The sequence below is a fragment of the Melozone crissalis genome, unplaced genomic scaffold (genome assembly GCF_028551555.1).
Source record: "Melozone crissalis strain CALT ecotype California unplaced genomic scaffold, PUWL_Pcris_2 ptg000056l_1, whole genome shotgun sequence".
Lineage (NCBI taxonomy): Eukaryota > Metazoa > Chordata > Aves > Passeriformes > Passerellidae > Melozone > Melozone crissalis.
In genome coordinates, this window is record NW_026535834.1 from 7478703 (window position 1) to 7498288 (window position 19586).

Sequence of the window (19586 nt, forward strand, 5' to 3'; positions counted from 1 at the left end):
GGAGTGGTGGGGGAAGAATTTCCTTACGTTGTTCTTTTTCCTCTGCTGCTCAAAAGCATTTCTCTGAGAGGCGAGCTCGCTCTGGAGATTGGCAATTTCCTTCTCTTTGCCTGCAACCCTGAATTAACAAAGGGAACCACAAACAAGTCAGGAGACATTGAAGAAATTCCCAGTGAAGCACTGACACCCTTTCCCACACACTAACTTGCCTTCCCTTTTCAGCGCTCTCTGAAAAGCTGTTTTCACTGACTTGGCAGCATTTTCTGCTTCCCACTGCTCCCTGAAGCACTCAGCCTGAGCAAACCCATTGTAAAGCTGTTGTTTGCCTACAACAGGCAGCTGCACACATTTAGCAGGGCCATGGAAAGGCAACACATTAGCTGAGGGTAGAGTCAGCCAGCCCACGCCAGTACACCACCACAGAACAGGCACTGCCTGCTGGATGAGAGTGTTCCCTCTCAAGCACCTAATCCACAAATTGTAAGTCATTTAACTTGAAAGACAAATAATTCGGCCAGCTAAAAATGCATGACAGTGGCAATTTGCTTAGCACAATATAGCATTAGCTTCCACTTAGTTATTTAATGTGCTTCAGCCCCACATTATAACACACTTTTACCCCTGAGGTTTTCCCTGGAAGAGATTTCCAGATGATTTTGTAATAGGAACAACTCTCTGGTAAGCTGAAGTTCCATGAAAAAAGCCTGCCACTTTTGCTTGAAACACCAACATGTAACTCCTCAGCCATAAGCTAAGCTGGCATGCATTCAAAATAGCATCAATCAAGGCTTGCTTCTATGGTGGGCACAACATATTGCCAACACTGTCTGCAGGAGATTACACCTGAGGATTACAGTGTGAGCAGAATCTCCCATGCTCAACTTCTATGAGACAGTAATTTAATTTATTTCTTTTTTACTGGCCACTTCACATCCTCTGATATTGTACATTTGGCATTTATTTCTAAATTTCCTGAGCAATTAAGTGAACTGAATCAATTCTCTAATGCATTCAGCAACCTGGCAGTACTCACACTTGTAGAAGCTCCTCGCTTTGGACAGCCAGAGATGCCTACAAAGAGATCAGAGATGTGTTAGGAGCAGAGCAGCAGCAGAGACCAGGATGTGCCTCGTTCACAGGCACTGCTGCACTCTGGGCCCTTGAGGGAATCCTGTGCAGCCTCTTCCGGCCAGGAACACAGCATAAGAGCGAGCACAAGGCTGCAAATCCATATGATAAAAGGAAGCAGGAACAGATATGCAACAGCCAGAAAAGCTGGCTCAGTACAACCCAACCCCAAAGGTGCCCCTGGATTTCCATGGGCAGTACAACTCCTGGTTTTCCATGCCATCCATCCATGCAAGCTACCATCACTCATTTTTGACTTCACTCGGTAACACTGCAATTGGAAGCTGTACCTGTTTGCAGTTCTCCTGCTTTAATTCCTGTATTTGAGCTTTGAAAGATTCATTTTCCTTTTGCATGTCCTGTTGAAAGAAAAAATGCAATATATGTATAAATAGATATGTATAGATATGTATATGCATAAAAAGAGATATATAATATATATATAGATATACACTCCCATATATATCCTCTGTACATATATAGAGATATACACACTCCTCAAGACAAGGTGTTTCTATCAAAACTTTACCTGTAACTGTTTGACTTGGTTTGCAATTTCTCTCTCTTTTTCTTCCACCAAAGCTTTCAACTTCTTAATTTGTTCTTCTTCTCCTTTCAACCTGCAGAGATGGTTTAGACAGTAAGGAGAAAGGGTTAAAGTAGGGGAAAAAATGCTAAAGAATTTATGCTAAGAAGGGACAGCCACTCACAGTGGGGCAGTTTGTGCAGCAGGAGATAAATACATTTTGTGTGTTGAGGCTGCCTCAGGTACCACACTCAGGCTGTGCCCGAGCTCTGCTGGGAGAGCAGCACAGCCCAGGAGCTGCTCTGCAGACAGATCCCCTCCTGGCACAGCCTCATACAACCTTCCTCTGCCTTGGAGCAGCCAGACAAAGCAGAGGAAAGCCTGGCAGCATTTCTCCATAAAACAGGAGCTTTGAATCGGCTATTGCATCTCAGCCTGAAAATGGCACAAACCAGATCTGTTCGCTGCTGCCACCGACTGAGCCACAGGCACTGCAAGCTCCAACATGCTGAACAGCAGGAGGAATTCACACCAGACATGAGCAGCAGCAGCAACTCCACTGGTTAACAGAGCCCTGGGTGCACATTCCCAGTGTGAGAGCACACAGCTCAGGGCAGGGACACCAGGCATGGCAGCAGCCACCAGCACTAACAGCTTATTTTAGCAAAGCCCGTGAAATTCCTGACAGCAATTCAAACATTCCAGCTGGAGATAAACTCAGTGCATACTCCCAGCAGGCACCTGAGGAAGTGCTACTCTGCATACTCACAGGTTCTCCACGTCCTGGACTTGGGGTGCAGCAGGGACCTGAAAAAGTAATTCCCAGTCTCATTTTGATGGCACAGTTTTCAAATGAACAGCAGCACACAGCTCGCAAGACATTTGCCAAAGAAATACCAGGAATTTTGCATCAGGCATTGCTCCAAGAATATCTAATCACATAATGGATTTCAGAAACAGAGCTTACACCAAGCATCCCAAACTTCACACCAGCCAATTGCTCTCCATTCCATCTTCCCCCTGGGATAAATGCCTGTGTCTAGACATCCACCCAAAATAAAAGTCCAACTCAGCCTCCTCCTTTTACCATCAACAAAAATCCAAACTGAGCCAGAATAGCACCTTATTGGAAAAATTCTTCCATTAAGTAACACCTGGCTTCGAGGTTGTCCAGTTGTCTGCTCTCAAGTCCAGTGCAGGAAATCAAAAGCCAAAATATTCCAGCCCCAGGGAAAGGCAGGAAGGAGTCACAGCACAGCCTGGCCACTTCAAGAGATGCTGCTACATTCAGTTGCAGCCAGAGCTCCTGCATGACCAGAGCCCTGCAGAGATGCTGCTCCAGCCTGGCAAGGAGGTGGCTGGGACACAGCTGGGGCTGTCTGTGAGCTCCAAGGCTTTCAGACCACCAAAGCTCCTCTTTATGCACAGTATCATCCCAGTTAAAACCTCCCAGAACCTGCTAGCCATGTAAAACCTGTTTTGGATGAACATAGCTGAACTAGTGGGCTCTCTGCATTATAAACAGCTTAGTCAAGTTGGATTTAAAACATCTCTAAGTTGAAGCCAATGCAAATCCTCTGTGAGGTAGAGGAGAAAAAACAGCTTCCTGTTCAACCAAGCAGCACTCCCAAACCACATCCACTCTGCAGGCTGTACCTGTTGGAGCTGTTGCAGGTTCTGTTGTTCCAGCTCCTGAACTTTACTGGTTAATTGTGCAATTGTATCCTTCTGACCCTTTGGATAGATAAAAAGCAAAGTTAGAAGGGTGGCTTTATTTTTCCCAGGCAGACAAGCTGCAACAGAACTTATTTCCCTTCAGAATATTAAAGCAGCTTACCTGCAGACATTCTCCTTTCTTAACAATCTCTTTCTCCTTCTCTTCCAATAAGGCCTCCATGGTTTTCACCTGCTTTTCCTTCCCCTTCAACCTGTGCCATTGAACACAGACAAACACAGAATAAACCCTTTGCTCTTTCATCCCCCTGGAAATAAAGCATCCTGTGACTTACAGCACCTAACAAAGGCAGAATCTGTGATCAAAGGCACAAGCACAGCTCACCTACTAAAAACCAATGTGTGAGCACTTCCACTCCAGCCTGGGTTAGCAGGAGATGCCCTTGATCAGTGGCACTGCTCATTAGGTGAAAGCAAACTCTGTGCTGACACATTGCAGAGGTTTCACAAATCTGTGCTCTACTCATCCAAAAACACTTCCCTGCCCCTCCCCAGCTGGGAATACAAGGGACTGATTGATCACTTCCCCACCCCTACAGCTCAGGTGTTACCCAAGCAGGTTTCACACCATGCCTTGCCTACGTCCCTCCATCCTGACTTGAATTTAAGGGGTCAATAAGGGGTGCACAGGGCAAACCAGAATTAACAACTGCACTTACAGAGTCTGAAGTTCTTTGACTTGGGATGTTATTGTCACCTAAAGAAAATAATCAGCACTTCAGTTCAATGCACATGGAAAAGGCACACAAATGCTAAAAATTGCTCTATGAAGAAACACAGAGGAAAATTATCATTTTTCCTTTCAAAAGAGGCACCATTTATTGCAGTAAGCATAAATGCACTTTTTTTAATTACAAGGCACCAAGTGTCTCCTACTATTTACATTCCCCACATTTAAAATGTGACTTCCAGAGCAGCAAAGGAAACAGTGCAAATGGGAACAACAAGCAGGCCCACAGGAGACACAGAGGAAGAAGCAGAGAGGGAGTGTGACCACCACCCCACTGTCAACTGCAGCTCCAACCACAGAGACCATCCCTGGCCACTGAGAGCTTTGCATAAGGAAATGCTTTTTGGGTGCTCTCTGAGAAGTCATCACTCCCTTAAATTCCCATTCTAAGGCTGAACGTGGATTGGAGATGTAAGATTTAGTGGGAATGCTACTTTTGAATGCTGTGTGAAAGCCTGACAGTGGTTATCTGCCAATCCTCTACCACAACACAAGCAGGAGTTGCAGACATTCCCAAAAATCTCCCTTCTGCTTGCAGGAGACCAAAAGGTGCACAGACACATCACCTTTGGAGCAAGCATCCCTCACAGAGCATTCCAGAAACAGCAAACCTAAACTGCATTTTTTTCTGGGCTCTGACAGTTCCAGGGAAAGAAATACACACAAACAATCCCCTCAGTTCCTGGAAATTTGCTTTGGAGGAAAAGCCCAAGGCAGAAACACAATTCTGTAAAGCTTTGCCTAAAAAGGACAAAACTCTAACACTGAGCAGGGGGTGACATGTTGGAATGTAGCGAAAGGGACTGAAAAGAGTGCAGACCAAAATCACAACCCACACAAACAAGCACATTTCCTGACAGCACAATGGATTGAGCTGCCTGCAGAATGGGCTCCCTGAGGAAACGTGGGCTTCCCTTGCTTTGGATGCCAGACAGCAATCATGCCAAAAAAACCCATTCTCCTCCATCCCTGCATTCCTGACAGCTAAAGTAAAACTGACTGTGCCAAGACTGAATTCTTTTTGGGCACTGGGGAAAAAAAATAAACAGCCTTGGGTTTACCTGGAAATCAGATACTATCTGGGCCTGTAGTATTGCTGCAGCAACACAGAAAGGCCAGACAGGAGCAGTAACTTCAGCACCTCAGATTTGCAAGTTGCCACCCCCAAGGATGCCCCAGGGTTTCATGTTTACTACAGGGACAGTGTGCCCAGGCAGAGCTGATGTTGCAATGCATTAAGCTATAGCAATTATTGCCAAATTTTATACTAAAAGCCCAAAAAACTCAGGCTTCCAGAGGTGTGTGGTTTCTGAAGGATATCATTAATTATCCTACATTTTTATGGTTTTATATCCAAGAACAGTGTAGCTCCAGCATGAAAAAGTTCCTTACCCAAGGACATTCACCAGTGAAACAGAACACACTAGAACAGAAACAGTGAGCAGCACATCCAAGGCAACGCTGGTTCACACTGCTGCCACTAAAGTATTTTACCTGTTTTTCCATCTCAAGCTGGGAATTTCCTACTTCTTCTTTCAGAGCCTCTATTTCCTGTGTCAAAGCCTTTTCAATGACAAAACAAGACAGGGTTGGACAATGGAAACACAAAAACACCACAAAAATGGATGCTACAGATTGATTGATCACTGTAGAATGCCATGCAGTAACAGACAGATGTGGTTGTGGCACCAACACACAAAGGAATTGCAGGGATTGCACACAGATACCTGAACAGTCTTCTCCTTGCTTGCTACTTTTAGGATTTCAGCTTGTAGGAGTTCTTCCACTGATTTTATTTTTCCATCCTTCTCGTGGATCCTTAAAAAGAGAAAAGAAACAACAGAAGCTGGTTGAAAAAAATGTGCTGCTCAAGCAAATAAACAGAATTTGGCTCTGCTATCACATCACATCCCAACACCAGCCTCAGGGATCCACAGTGGGACCAGGCAGGAGGAACAAATAGGGAGAATAAGATTGGGACTAGTGCAGAACCAGCTGGCTTTATATGACCAGCAGTTCACATGCTAAATCAATACTATTACAGGCAAAAAATTCAAATTAAAATATCAAGAGTGCTTGGAATGACACACACTTAAAATCAGCCTTCACTGGACATTCCAGCAAAGTATTTACCAACTTAAAACACACAGGGGACAATCCCACTCCTTTTCAAGTGCCCACTGAACAAAAATTATTATCTGACAAATCAGAGCAATTCCTCACCTAGTCAAAGCCAGGTTTATGAAATTAACTGCTTAGCAGAGCAGCAACTGCATTTTCAGCAGGTATTGATCTGGTGTGACATGCTTCAGAAATGAAAATGCTTCCTGCCACACACACACACTTCACCCAGCCAAAAGCCAATTATTTCAGGGAAGCAATACACTTGTAGTCATGGAATAAAGGCAGAAAGGATTAATCAAAAATTAAATCTGTGCAGTAACTTACACTTTCTGCAGTTCCTCCACCAGTGATTGGAAGGAAACCTGTTAAAAACAGAGCTTCATCTTAGGAAAAACAGAACAGAGCAAAACAAACTGTGAATGTTGAGGGCTGAGGACAGAGAGCTGGATGAACTATGTAGCAGCCTAATATTTTATTTATCTGGCTGTTCCTGAGAAAATCAGTCTCCAGCTCCTGGCAAAGCAGTAATACTAAGCCTGCTGCAAGTTCCAGGAAAACAAAAGCAAACCCACACCACCTTTAGCAGGAGAGGGTGAGGTTCAGGACCATCATTTCATCATCTGCCCTCTAATCCTGACACTGCTGCACATCTCCAGAGGGTCACTGTGCCTCCCCTCTTCCAGATATGATTTTCTAGGAGCTAATTGCCCTCCTGAGGTGTCCAAGCAGAGCTGGTGTCAGGGACAGGCCCGTCCTGACCAGCACATCAGGAGTGACAACACTGTGACAGTGTCACCGAGCAGACACAAGGACGAGGGGGACAAGTGACACCTGCAGAGTGTGGGTTGACACTGGGAAGCTCAAACACTCATCACAAAGCTGAGGCAGTACAAGCTGCCTGCCAGCCATGCCTGCTGCTCCAGGCTTCTGCAAAAGGAGATCCACACCATTTCAGAGCATGGCAAACTCACAGAATCATTGATTCCAACCCAGCCCCAACAGCTCAACTCAGCCCTGGCACCCAGTGCCACACCCAGGGCCACACCCAGTCCAGGGATGGGGACTGCACCACCTCCCTGGGCAGCCATTCCAGAACTTTCTCACCCTTTCTGTAAAACACTTTGTCCTGCTATCCAGCCTGTATTTCCCTTGGTGCAGCTCGAGGCTGTGTGCTCTGGCTGTGTCAGTGCTGCTGCAGCCAGAGCCCAGCCCCAGCTGAGTGCAGCCACCTTCACCTTTCAGGAGTTGTAGATAAAGTCAAATAACCCAGAGTCAGCTGAAGGTTGGATAAGCTCAAGACACTGAACTTTTTAAGGAAGCTGATGCAGATTTGGGTCTGAACTGGGAGCTGCAGCACTCACTGAGGAGTGTCAGAGCTGCCTTTCACCTGCTGAGGATGGGATTTGTTGCATTCCTGATTCAGGAGCTTTTTGTGCTGCTGCCTTTGTAAAGCAGGGGCAGCAGAGCTGGCAGAGGGTGCCTGGGTGTCCAGGAGGGAGGGAGGGAGGTGCTGCTGCACCTTGGCTGCTCTGGGAGGCTGCTCCTGCTCAGCTCCACCACCCAGGCTCATTCCCTGGGCTTCCTCATGGGCTGACACCAAGGAAATGCAGGCAAGGTGCTGGAATTATGAATTATTCTAACCCTCCTTGGGAGGCTGCTCCTCCAGAACTTTCTCACCCTTTGTGTAAAACACTTTTCCCTGCTATCCAACCTGTATTTCCCTTGGTGCTGTGTGCTCTGGCTGTGTCAGTGCTGCTGCAGACAGAGCCCAGCCCCAGCTGAGCACAGGCCCCTTTCAGGAGCTGTGAGAGTGATGGGGGCACCCCTGAGTCTCCTTTTCTCCAGGCTGAGCACCCCCAGCTCCCTCAGGGCTTCCTCACAGGGTTTGTGTTCCAATCCCTCAAACTCAAACCAAGCCCAGGCAGCACTGCCAGCATCCTGAACATCTGCCCTGCTTCTGACACTTCTGCAAAGCAAAGATTTGACAGAAGCATCAGCTCCCAGACCAAGGCTGAAAGAAAACAGGATGCTTTGCCAACAGGCTTCAAAGGCAACTCCACCTTCTTTCCCTTGACTTTTGCAACCACAGCAAGATTCTTTCAGATTCAGTTTAGGTGTAATAAAAGTTTTAGATGAAAAGTACTACCTGCTCTGATTGCTGAATTTGCAGGCTTTGAAGTTCTTTTCTCAGAGATGAATTCTCCGTTCTCAGGGCCTTTGAAAGCAGACACAGAGATAATGAAAGCCTCATTTGTGGGGGAAAAAAGTGTTAAGCTTGACAGAAAAGTAATTCCTTTTAGAATAAGTGAAAGACTTTGAAAGTCTGGAAGAGACCCCCCTCTGCAGGTGTTGGAGCCAAAGTATTCAACAGACTAATTATCCACCATTAATAACTTGGAGTGGACACTAATTTATAGGAAATTAGGGCAAGGTGGGAGTGCTGTAACTGAGCAGAGAGGTCAGAAAAACAAATGCAACAAATTATGTTACAGCCCATCTTTTGTACAGCCCATTTATTTATTTGTATTTACGTAATATTTGGATTCTCCCACAGACAGACTTCTCACCACTCTGGAAATACAAATAAAAATTATATAACACCACGGGCTTAACAGTCTAGATCCTACTCTAGAGTCAACAATAACATCCAAAATATGCAAGAATTCAAAGATGTCTTTGTACAGAACAGCACTACAAGAATAAAAATCACATAATCTAAAAATGACTGTCAGCATCATTAAAAAATTGTAACATATTATTCCAAACAAATAACTTGCAGAATCCCACCATCCCTGGAGGGATTTAAAAGCCACGTGGGTGTGGCACTTGGGGATGTGGTTTGGCAGTGCTGGGGATGGTTGGATTTGATCTCAGAGGGTTTTTCAGCCTAAAGGAGTCTATGGGGTGCTCACAGCTTCGGCTGCTCAGAAACCTTAGGGTTTATAATCCCTCCCCAGCACATGGGTGGCAGCAATGCCCCTGGAATTCAGGCACCTTAAGAAAAGGAACATTGTCTTGGCTGTGCCCAGGTGGACACAGCTTTCCAGCAAGAGCCAGCTCCAAACAGACAGGGATTTCTGTATTGCCTCTCCAGGCTTCTCATCACTGCCTTCTTTATGAATAAACAGGAAGGAAATAACTTGATCACCATCCCAGAAATGCCACTAGTTCATAATCCACTTAACCCTTCAGATTAATTATCAATATCAGAATAATTATCAACTAAGACAAAAAACCTGGAGTTTTATAATACCAAGTCCTTACAAAACACCCATTCCTAAAGGGAGGTTTGTTGGGGATTAAATCAAATGTACAGCTCTAGAAATATATTCCCATTATTCCAAAGGGTTTTTTAGCAAAATCTGCCCTAGACTAAGCAGAGAGAAGCTTTATTTACTTATACTTTACTTATTTATTTATTCTACCCCAATGATGTCTGTCTTATAGAAAAGGTTTCAACCTCATCTTCACAGGTGTTTTTCCTGTTCAGAAGGAATTCACACTGAAACATGAGCACTCCAACATTCACCTTGCATAAGAGCACTTAATCTCTGTTTCCCCATGAAAAGATAACAAGAGGGATTTTACCTTCAGCTCCTCCTCTTTAGTAGCCACCTGGATGAGTCCTGCCTCGAGCAGCTCTTCAACTGTCTTGATTTTATCATCCCTCTCTCTCATGCTGAAAAAGCAAGAGCGAAAATTAAGGAAAAAGAGAATTTAACTCTGAAGGCAGTTAGCTATCAACACAACCTTACTGCCACCAAAATCTTTATTTTAGCTTCTGATTCAAAACAAAGTTTCTCACCTTTTTTCCATCTGCTCTATCAAGTCTTTGTTTGTCTATGAAGAAAAAAAAATAGGGCCATCATTAATTGGATCAATAAAGGTTTGGGATTTAAAAAAACTAATAATTGGAAAGCACCAACTTAACCAGAAGCTTGGTAACAACACTAATCCAGAAAGGAAAACAAAGTAGGGAGAGAAAGTCCTCATGGTATATGTGTCTAAAACTGATGCTGGAAAAAAAAAAAATCAATCTTTCAAGGGTGGGACAGATCCAGGCCAAATGCCTTGATGATTTTACACTGCTGGACTCGCAGCCAGCTCAGTACCTGAAAAATTTTGAGCATTTATCAGAAGCACAAGCCCCACCTGAGGCTCACTCAGCAGAACATTTATGATTCCTCAACTCCAGCACACTGTGAGAGGCCAGGTGGGAAACACAAACCAACTTCCCAGCAGAATCACCTCCAGTCCTTCAGGCAGGACACCAGATCAGCCAGGCCAGGGGAGCAGGGGCTGCAGGTCTGGTTCTCCGCCAGGGGAAAAGGAGCAGCTCCAAAAGGGAGCAGCTCCAAAAGGGAGCTCCTGACTAGCAGGAGTACAGGAGAAGTTTCCTGTCCTGCCAGTCTTTTTCCAGTGTTTCAGGAATTTTTGTCATTCCACAACGGTGCAAAGTCAGGGATGTTCATATGGGCTCTCCCAGAGAACATCCCAAAGCAGATGGAGCTCAACAACACAACAGCTTTGAAGCTGCAGCATCCTGTGAGCACCACTGCAGCAGGTGAGCCATGAGCACAAATACATAACAGGAGGCAAAAAACATCACAATGTAAAGAGTTTTCTACTTCCAAGGGTCAGAGTGGTTGCAGAAATAAGTTCTTGCTTGTGTTAAGCTATTTAAGTCTTCAGGAGTGGAGAAAAAAAAATTCAGATTTTGTTTGGACACTCCTGACTAGGTCTACAAGACAGCTACAACTGCCTTACTTGACCCTCCACAGAAGAGAAAATACCTAAAAAAGCATCAGGTTTTGACATCAACCAGCTCAGCCTACAGCCAGGTTAAGAAAAAACACTGAAGAAATTAAAAGCACAGAAGATATTTGATAAAAGCTCAGAAAACACTGGTTGTACCTGCTCAGACAGGAGAGTCTGCAGCTTCTGAACTTCAGCTTGCAGAGCTGTGTTTTGATCCTTCAGAACCTGGAAGAAAATTGAGGCATTTTATCAGTTCAGAACTGCAGAGCCTAAATACAGCCTTTCCATAATGGCAAAAAGGCAATTAAATAGCACAGAAGTCATTACAGAGAGTTCTTTGGAAGCTTCACGACTACAAAGAGCCCTTTCCTTCTCTGCCTTGCTTTTCTGCACTAAGGACAAAAGTATTGTCCTTATGTCCCATGAGAAATTCAGCTGTTACCATCTTTATTCCCTGGCAGAGACTCAGACAGTACCAAATGTGAGAAGCTCAGGAAAAAAAAACACATTTTCCTCCTAAAGCAGCACCAGCATTGTGTCAAGATTTAATAACTGCCTCTTACAGAAAACACCTCATCTGGTGAAGCAAATCATCCCAGATCCCCTTTGTGAGCTCCCTTCAGCTGCCTCAGTGCACAGCAAGGACCTGGCAGTGCAGCACAGAGAGGTTTGCACAGCTCCCACACCTGGGAAGAGGTGGATGGGAAGGACAGACAGACTCTGCCTCTCCTCCTGCATTCCTGCTCCATACAATGGTCACAGCAGCCCTTAACAGACAGTGTTTTAAAATCTTCCTCTATTATTGCTTTTTGTCTTTTTGAATATTTGCTTGAAAGCAGGACATGTGCTCTGCAAAACCCCCAAAATCTCACCAGGAAAACACAAGCAAGAAGGGACAGCAAGAGTGAGGATTAAATGCACTGCTCTGGTTTGAACCTGGCTTTTCCCTCTTTCATGTGCCTGGGAAAAAAGCAGCACTTCCTTAGGTGGAAGTATTTAGAAGAGCACTGGTCTGGTTTCTGTTTGGGATCAAAGAGAGGAGGAAGGAGAGAGCAGCAGTGCAATAATCTTCATGCTGGGAGCACACTGTGGATTTCTGCACCATCACAATGCTGATGATCTGCATTCAGCTCTCACTATTCACCTCCCAAGAGCTGCTGGAACTGCCTGCAGGTGATTTCTGCCATTACTTTAGCACTGAACTGATTACAGCACATAACCATTCACAACACCTCTAAGGCCTTTTTCCTGGGAACAGCTACTACAGAAACCATCACACTAAAAGGATGCTCCTGTTTCTTCCCACATTCATTTTCACCTCACTACCATTTATAATGTTCCACCACACAAAGCCCTGAGAGTGGCACTAACTTGAGGCTTGCCTACTTCCCCCAGCCTGCCACCTCTTCCCACACTGGTTATGCACCTGTGACCCAGCACACAAGAGTCAATCAACAGCTTTATTCCAAAAATCAGCTGAAATTGTACTTTGTTTCCTATTTTATTAAGTGAACAAACTTCTTCCCTCTTCTCCTCTGACAGCTTAGAGAAACTACAGAGCCTTAGCAAGGGACTCTCATCAAAACATCTTTGAAAGTGGCACTTAAATACAAAAATCAAGTTTACTGCCTGCTTCAAAGAGCTCCAGGAGACTCCAGAGGCTTCTCCTACAAAAGCATCCTGCCTCTGCCACTGCCCACTCGCTCTGTTCCTCACTAGCAAACTCACCGAGGTGACAGGGGCCGCTTCAGAGGGACTGACCTCACACCAGAAACATCAGAGGAGCAGCAGCACCCACCACAGGCTTCAGAGGAGTTCAAGGGATGGAGTCAGCACCTCTCTCTCTGTTTCTAACAGCCCAGGCTCACAAGAAAAAGGCCAAGGTGGCAGAGGGCAAGGAGGAATGAAGCTGCTCTCTGCACACACCACCCAGACACAAGCAGCAGCTTTGCTGTGCAGACCCCAGATGTCAGAACAAAAGCTGCAGCAATTGAGCTGCAGCCTTATGAGAAAATGTGGGAAGAGGCAGAGTTAAAATAAGCATTTTCACATCTGCCTGACAGAAAACAGAGGCTTGGCATGATCATCCAAGCAGCAAAAGCTCCAAACAAAAGCACCGAGGCCTTGAAAGGCACATTTGCAGGTGGAATGCAGGGAAATCACAACAGATTTTACTGTCCAACCTCCTCTCGCAGAATTCAAAGCCCTCTCTCTCCACAACTCAGACACTGCATTAACTTGTGGCATCCCACCTCTCACTCTGCTGTGATACCCCACATTGCTCCTGCCTTACAAACACAACATTGTAATCTACCTAAGCACCCAAAGGTCAGTTTAATTTCACTGTTCTGCACTTGCTCCACAACCTCTGGAGACTGGAAAACTTACTGAAAACCAGCACAAAACCACCTGTTCTCTATCTTACCTTGAATTCTTCTTTTGTGTTTGAAATCTGAGCGAGTTCTTCTCGAAGCTGATCTTCAAGAGTTCTTATTTTGTCATCTTTTATGTGAATGCTGAGACAGAGCAGAACAGTTAAACACATTTCCCCATCCAAGTCTTACAAAAGGCATTACTAAAAAGAACATAAAAGACTGATAAACATTGTTTATCAAATCCCAGAGCTATTTACCTTTTCTGCATCCTTTCCAGCTCATGTGCAGCAGCAGCCTAGATTATAAAGAGGATTAACACAGACTTAGGATACATCACATGATTCAATCAACCTTTCATTCCACAATATTAAAAAGCTAGAACAAGTCATTTGGCCTCCCAGCACATGACTGAAATCAAGAGTGAAAGGGGTAAGGTTGTCTTCATGCACTTTTACAGCACCAATCCACAAGCATGCAATTATACAAAGGGAAAACCATCTCCAAGAGATTCATTTGACAACTGGGATTATCTCTAATTAAACACTTCATTTCCACTTCTGTAATGAACAGGCCACATAGCAGCAACACAGGGACAGCATTTTGTTTAGCTCTAAAAACATCTCTGTGGTGAGGCAGGGGGAGCTGTGGGATTTGGGATTTTTTTGGGGGATGTTTATGAATCTTATATGCAAATTCCAGGCCTGCATATTCACAGACAGCTGTGCTGACTCCTGTCCTGCACTCTGCATGCCTGAAAATCTAAACCAACCAAGCAAAATGCTTCAGTAATTTGGATATCCAAGTACAAGACTCTGCTGGTGAAGGAGGGGGAAGAATTAGGAAGAATTACTCCCAGCAGCAATAAGAACTGCAGGGAATCAGATCTGAGCCCAAGCCGGAAGCCTCACACCATTAAGGTGCTTAAGCAGAGCTTGCTTAAAGCCAACAGATCTGCATTTGCATTTATGACAGAACAGGTACTGCAAGGGAGGAAAAGCAAAACAACTGTTTCACCTGTTCATTTGTCACAGCCTGTAACTTCTGTACTTCTGATTTCAGGGAGAGGTTCATATTCTGTAAGACCTGAAGGAAGGAAAAAAGTAAATGTATTTACAGTTCATACACAAAGTGTCTTTCACTCTCCAAGGTGAGAAGTTTCAGGGGTTTTTCTGAAGGAATATCCTCAAGTTTCCTTATCCTTATGCTTTTCCAGCACCCAGCACTGGCCCTGCCTAGCAGAGCAGACCTGTAGCTGAAAAGGCTGTTTCTAGACCCAAGGACAGCAGCCTTGGGGGCTGCATTTTGTACATGCAGCCAGCTCAGCTGGCATTTGCACAGCTTTTATTGTACCTTGAGCTCTTCCTCCTTGCTGGTTAAGTTGGCACGTTCATTGCCTAATGAGTCCTCCATCTGCTTGATCTGTTTGTCCTTCTCTGCAATCCTGCACAAGGGGGAAACAGAGACAGATCAGCACAGAAGATGTGGATGGAAATGGTGCAGGAAGCATCAGGGTAAACCCAAAACACACCCTGGCCCTTCAGCCCAGCTCCTGCTCCAAATCCTGCTGACTGTACACTTTGGGTCCAAAAGCTTTTCCATTTTAAATGCTGTCTGCCTGCCAAAAAATTTATGAGACGTTCCCTAGCTCTGAAACACAAGCAGCAGCCCATGTCCCAGAGGGAGAAGCCTCCTGGCACAGCCCCACAGCCCAAATAACAACAATTCTCACGGTCACGCACATTCCTGCACGCTGCACTGACCCTGCACAGGCAGGGACCAACAACACAGGAGATGCTGCTTGCTCTGGGGCTCAGAGCTACAGCAAAACTCCAAACCTGAGGCCAGACAGGGAAGGGAAATCTGTAGGAAGCAGTTTCCCAGCTCCCAAGGTGGTCTCATGAGGAGTTCAAAGCACAGACAGCAACATCTCCTTCAGCAGTGCCTCCCCTATGCTCCGCACATGAATGAAGGGAAGGTGGCAGCAACACCTCCCAAATCCCAAAATCCCAGAGGAAATGGATGCTCACACTTTGTGAAGTTCTTCTGCCAGGACTGAAGCTGAGGTCTGCAGGAGGGAAAGAAAAAATAAAAACAAATAACTGGAAGTAAAGCAAGTCAAAGAATCCCCATCTTCACTGAGCCAGGCACAGCATTTGTCTGGTTATTTGAAACTGGCACAGGATGCTTCCAAATATTTCCTGGCTAAGGAACACTGAAGGAATACCAGCACACAGGAATGGTCCTTCCCCTCTGGCCTGGTGCAACACGAAGGGAAAAATGACCCCTAGAATTTGTCCTTCACTAGATTCAAACAAGCCACAGGCTCACCAGTACTTCCCCTCCTAGGAACTGAGTGCTTTATGGGATATTCTGCTGACAAACCACTTAAATTTAAAAAAAAAAAGATAAATTTAAAAAGGAAAAAAAAGGGAAAAACAGAAAAAAAGGAGAAGGAAAAAAGGAGAAGGAAAAAAGGAGAAGGAAAAAAGGAGAAGGAAAAAAGGAAAAAAGGAAAAGGAAAAAAGGAAAAGGAAAAAAGGAAAAGGAAAAAAGGAAAAGGAAAAAAGGAAAAGGAAAAAAGGAAAAGGAAAAAAGGAAAAGGAAAAAAGGAAAAGGAAAAAAGGAAAAGAGGGAGAAAAAAAGGGGAGAAAAAAAGGGAGAAAAAAAAGGGGAGAAAAAAAGGGGAGGAAAAAAAGGGGAGGAAAAAAAAGGGGAGGAAAAAAAAGGGGAGGAAAAAAAAGGGGAGGAAAAAAAAGGGGAGGAAAAAAAAGGGGAGAAAAAAAAGGGGAGAAAAAAAAGGGGAGAAAAAAAAGGGGAGAAAACAAAGGGGAGAAAACAAAGGGGAGAAAACAAAGGGGAGAAAACAAAGGGGAGAAAACAAAGGGGAGGAAGGAAAAAAAATAAAGAAAAAAGGAAAAAAAAGGAAAAAAAAGAAAAAAAAGGGATGGAAAAAAAATTAAAAAAAAAAAGGAAATCCTGCCCAGTGCATCAGGAGTTGTGTTGTGAACAGAAACAGCGCCACAAATTCAGCAAGTGGCATTTTCCCCTCTGGAAAAAGCCTGTTCCCTGTCCCTAGGCTGTCACACACAACAGGGCAAGACAGACCCACCACACTGGATGTGAAGACCCCTCTGCAGACTGTGGCAGAACTTCCACGCTCACAATTCCAGTCCCTTCTAACAACTAAAGGAGTTTCATCACCCCTGATATCCAGAGCAGGATGCAGCCCCAATTCCCCTCTCCAAAGTGTTATTTCCACCCCCACTGTGCATGGTGGAAAAACATTCCTGAATTTACATGGCCAGCTGAGGCTACCTGGAGAAAGCACACACCTCCAGCACCCTCCCTGTGTAACTCACAGCCAAAAAGCCAAATTTCCCTTGGAATTTATTTCCAAAGCTCTTAAAGGATGAGAGGAGCAAGCCATGAAGATCCTGGAAATCTAAAATGGCTCTTCCCTCACTGCTCTCCCCACCCAGTGGGTTAAAGCACTTCAAGCAAAGCCAGATTTTCAGCCTGATGTTGAATTTAATCAAATTCCATCAAGCACATCCACGATTAAAAGAAGGAAGCATCCAACTGCATAGGAACAGCCTCCACTTGTGCTCCCCAAAGCCTTTCTGAGCTGATTTCTGTGACCTTCTTCTATGTGGAGACAACTCCAGTGATCCTGAGGCTTTACACAGTGTTTACAACAGAAATGATGTCTGTAAGAAACTAGTTAAACCAAAATTTAAAATATTAAAATAACTGAGAAGGGTATTGTGCAGGTTTGGTGGCGTTTTGGTGTGATTTTTTTTGGTTGTTTCTGCACAGAAATCAGCATTAAAATGAACAGAGCTACCACAAGGGAAAAAGCACAATCAGGTGGCTGACAGGAGGACTGCAGAAAGACCAAAAGAACCACAAGACAGAATTGTAGACATGCAAAGCTACAGGACAAAAACCATTGAAAAAGGTACCATACCCTTCAGTTATAAATGAAAGCCATTATGGGAGGAAATAAATGGATTTCCCCCCCCCCCCCCCCCCCACAAAAAAAGAAGCTTAAAGTTTTAAAACAGTTTAAAGAACATTAGAAAAGAGGATGCTAACAAGTCTCTGCTTTCAGCATTACATCTCATACCCAGCTACAAAAAGCCTTACTTTGAATGAAAGTCCACAAGTCATGACTACAAAAGGAAGTCTGAGAACATGCTGTACCTGGGCTGCCATTTGTGAATGAAACTTCTGAAGCTGAGCATTCAAAGCATCATTCTGCTCTATCAGCTCCTTGTAAGAAAGCACAGAAAGAAAAGCAGGCTGAGATCTGCAGCTACTCCATTTTTGCTAGGATTAGCTTTTAGCCATGATTATGTTAGTAAGAACAGTTCAGCATTGACATGTCAGACACTTTACAAAAGATGCTGGTTTTTTAATCCCCACTACAACCAACCAGTTGGAGTGGAAGCACCAGAACCTCTTCTGTACCAAGGATAAACATTCCCTGCTCCACCATGACCCATCTGGTTTCCCTGAAGCCCTCAAAGGTTATGTCCATGCTGCCTCTCACCACCTGATGCCAGGAGAAGGGAGATCACACAGAAATTAAAGGTTTGCTGCTCCCCACACCATGGATCATTTCACAGCTTCAGAAATGGGCTCAGCAGCTTTTCCTGAGTTGCCCCAAGTGCTCCTCAAGGTGTGAGGTGGCCCCACACCTCCTCAAATAACCACACACAAGGTCTCACTCCATAAACAGAGTTTTTTCACCCTTTATTCAGTAGGAAAGCTTCACTAAAGCAGAATTTCAGGGATGTTTCTGTGTTTCCACAGACACAGAGTGAAAGGGAAAAGCCCAAACCCTTAAAACACTTGAGGAATACTACCTGCACCTGCATTTGCATGGAGTCCTCCTCAGTAGCTCTCTTTTGCTCAGCCTCCAATAACTGCAGCATCCTCTGCTCCAGCTGCTGTTTTGACACCATTGTATCAGTAAGTTTACTGTGCAAGCTCTGGATTTCATTGTCTTTGGCCACAAGCTTATTCTGCACATCTGTAGCAGAAATGTCAGGATTTTAATTCAGAAGTCAATATTTAACTTTGGGGGAAATCATTTTCACTGTAAATGGGGAGGCTGATTAGGAACCTCACTCCAACAAGGCTCAGCTCCCCCATCAGCATTTAGACTATTTTGGGATCCCAAACCACTTTCCCCACGAAAAGCTTCACCTGAGCTTTATTTAAGACATTTACTCAATAATGCCCCTTTTTTTACAAATGACAACAGCCAGTTCACTGCAGTAAGCATTATTTGGGAATTTTGTGATACTTGCCTTGTTGTGCTGCCTCATGTTCTGCTGTTCTTTTCCTGAGATAAGCCTGGATTTCTTCCCATCTTCTCTCTGCTTCCTGCTGCTGGACCTTCACATTGAAGAAAGAATTGATGAGAAGAATGTAATTAATTTCTTTACCTTTAATTTCTTTTTGAAGCATTCAGAGTGCATCTCCTCAGTGCTAGTCCCAAAACATATGGCAATGAAGTGAAATTGTTTCTTGTTTCCATTAGGGCACATCAGAGAGACAGAGTGCTCTGTAATCCTCCTCCTAGACTAGTTCAGCCTATTAATTTGAAAGGCAAATTGTGAACAGGATTTCATTATAGGCTCTTAACAGAATGGTTTCTGCAATATGAAAATGTAGCATCCTTGCCCTGATAGTTCAGAATTAACACCAGAAGCCAGACCAGCCAAGCATCACATAAATCTGCATTCAGTAATTAAAACATCTCAACTCTAGATACCAATTCTCCACCTGCCAGGGCAAAAGGCAGGGAGAACTTCTGGTATGTAAAATTTAATTGGAAATATTAAGGAAATCATGAGAGCTCTGGATTGACATTCTCATCTGAAAACACTTTCTCTTCTTAAAAAAAAAAATCAAAATACTTTTTCTTCCAAAGAAATAGAAAGAGATTTATTGAGAAGCCTGTCCACTTACAATTTAATTCTTTTAAAAGTATATTTATTTTTTAAATTTATTTATTTTATTAATTTATATTTAAAAATTAAGAATTAAGTTAATTTAACTCTTTAAAAAGTATTTATTTTTAAATACATTTAAGCAAAATGTATTTTTAAATAAATGTATTTTTAAATAAATGTATTTTTAAATAAATGTATTTTTAAATAAATGTATTTTTAAATAAATGTAGCTTCAAAGGAAAGCCACA

General features: G+C 44.0%; 1 protein-coding gene across 10 annotated transcripts in view; it reads right to left on the reverse strand.

Annotated features, from left to right (window-relative positions):
- The window catches only part of KTN1 (kinectin 1), a 57255-nt gene that overhangs the window by 20090 nt on the left and 17579 nt on the right, over positions 1 to 19586 (reverse strand). For 6 of the 10 annotated variants that reach the window (XM_054286727.1, XM_054286722.1, XM_054286728.1 and 3 more), the window contains exons 9-31: positions 18691 to 18778; positions 18244 to 18410; positions 17579 to 17647; positions 15403 to 15440; positions 14726 to 14816; positions 14390 to 14458; positions 13633 to 13670; positions 13426 to 13516; positions 11157 to 11225; positions 10048 to 10082; positions 9831 to 9921; positions 8389 to 8457; positions 6567 to 6604; positions 5846 to 5936; positions 5613 to 5681; positions 4048 to 4085; positions 3492 to 3582; positions 3311 to 3388; positions 2424 to 2461; positions 1658 to 1748; positions 1419 to 1487; positions 1034 to 1071; positions 28 to 118 (exon numbers count right to left, since the gene is read on the reverse strand). In XM_054286727.1, coding sequence (XP_054142702.1) covers positions 28 to 118; positions 1034 to 1071; positions 1419 to 1487; positions 1658 to 1748; positions 2424 to 2461; positions 3311 to 3388; positions 3492 to 3582; positions 4048 to 4085; positions 5613 to 5681; positions 5846 to 5936; positions 6567 to 6604; positions 8389 to 8457; positions 9831 to 9921; positions 10048 to 10082; positions 11157 to 11225; positions 13426 to 13516; positions 13633 to 13670; positions 14390 to 14458; positions 14726 to 14816; positions 15403 to 15440; positions 17579 to 17647; positions 18244 to 18410; positions 18691 to 18778 — 1647 coding nt within the window. The remainder of the gene's footprint in view (positions 1 to 27; positions 119 to 1033; positions 1072 to 1418; positions 1488 to 1657; positions 1749 to 2423; positions 2462 to 3310; positions 3389 to 3491; positions 3583 to 4047; positions 4086 to 5612; positions 5682 to 5845; positions 5937 to 6566; positions 6605 to 8388; positions 8458 to 9830; positions 9922 to 10047; positions 10083 to 11156; positions 11226 to 13425; positions 13517 to 13632; positions 13671 to 14389; positions 14459 to 14725; positions 14817 to 15402; positions 15441 to 17578; positions 17648 to 18243; positions 18411 to 18690; positions 18779 to 19586) is intronic. The other 4 variants (XM_054286731.1, XM_054286730.1, XM_054286729.1 and 1 more) reach the window with 1 other exon arrangement.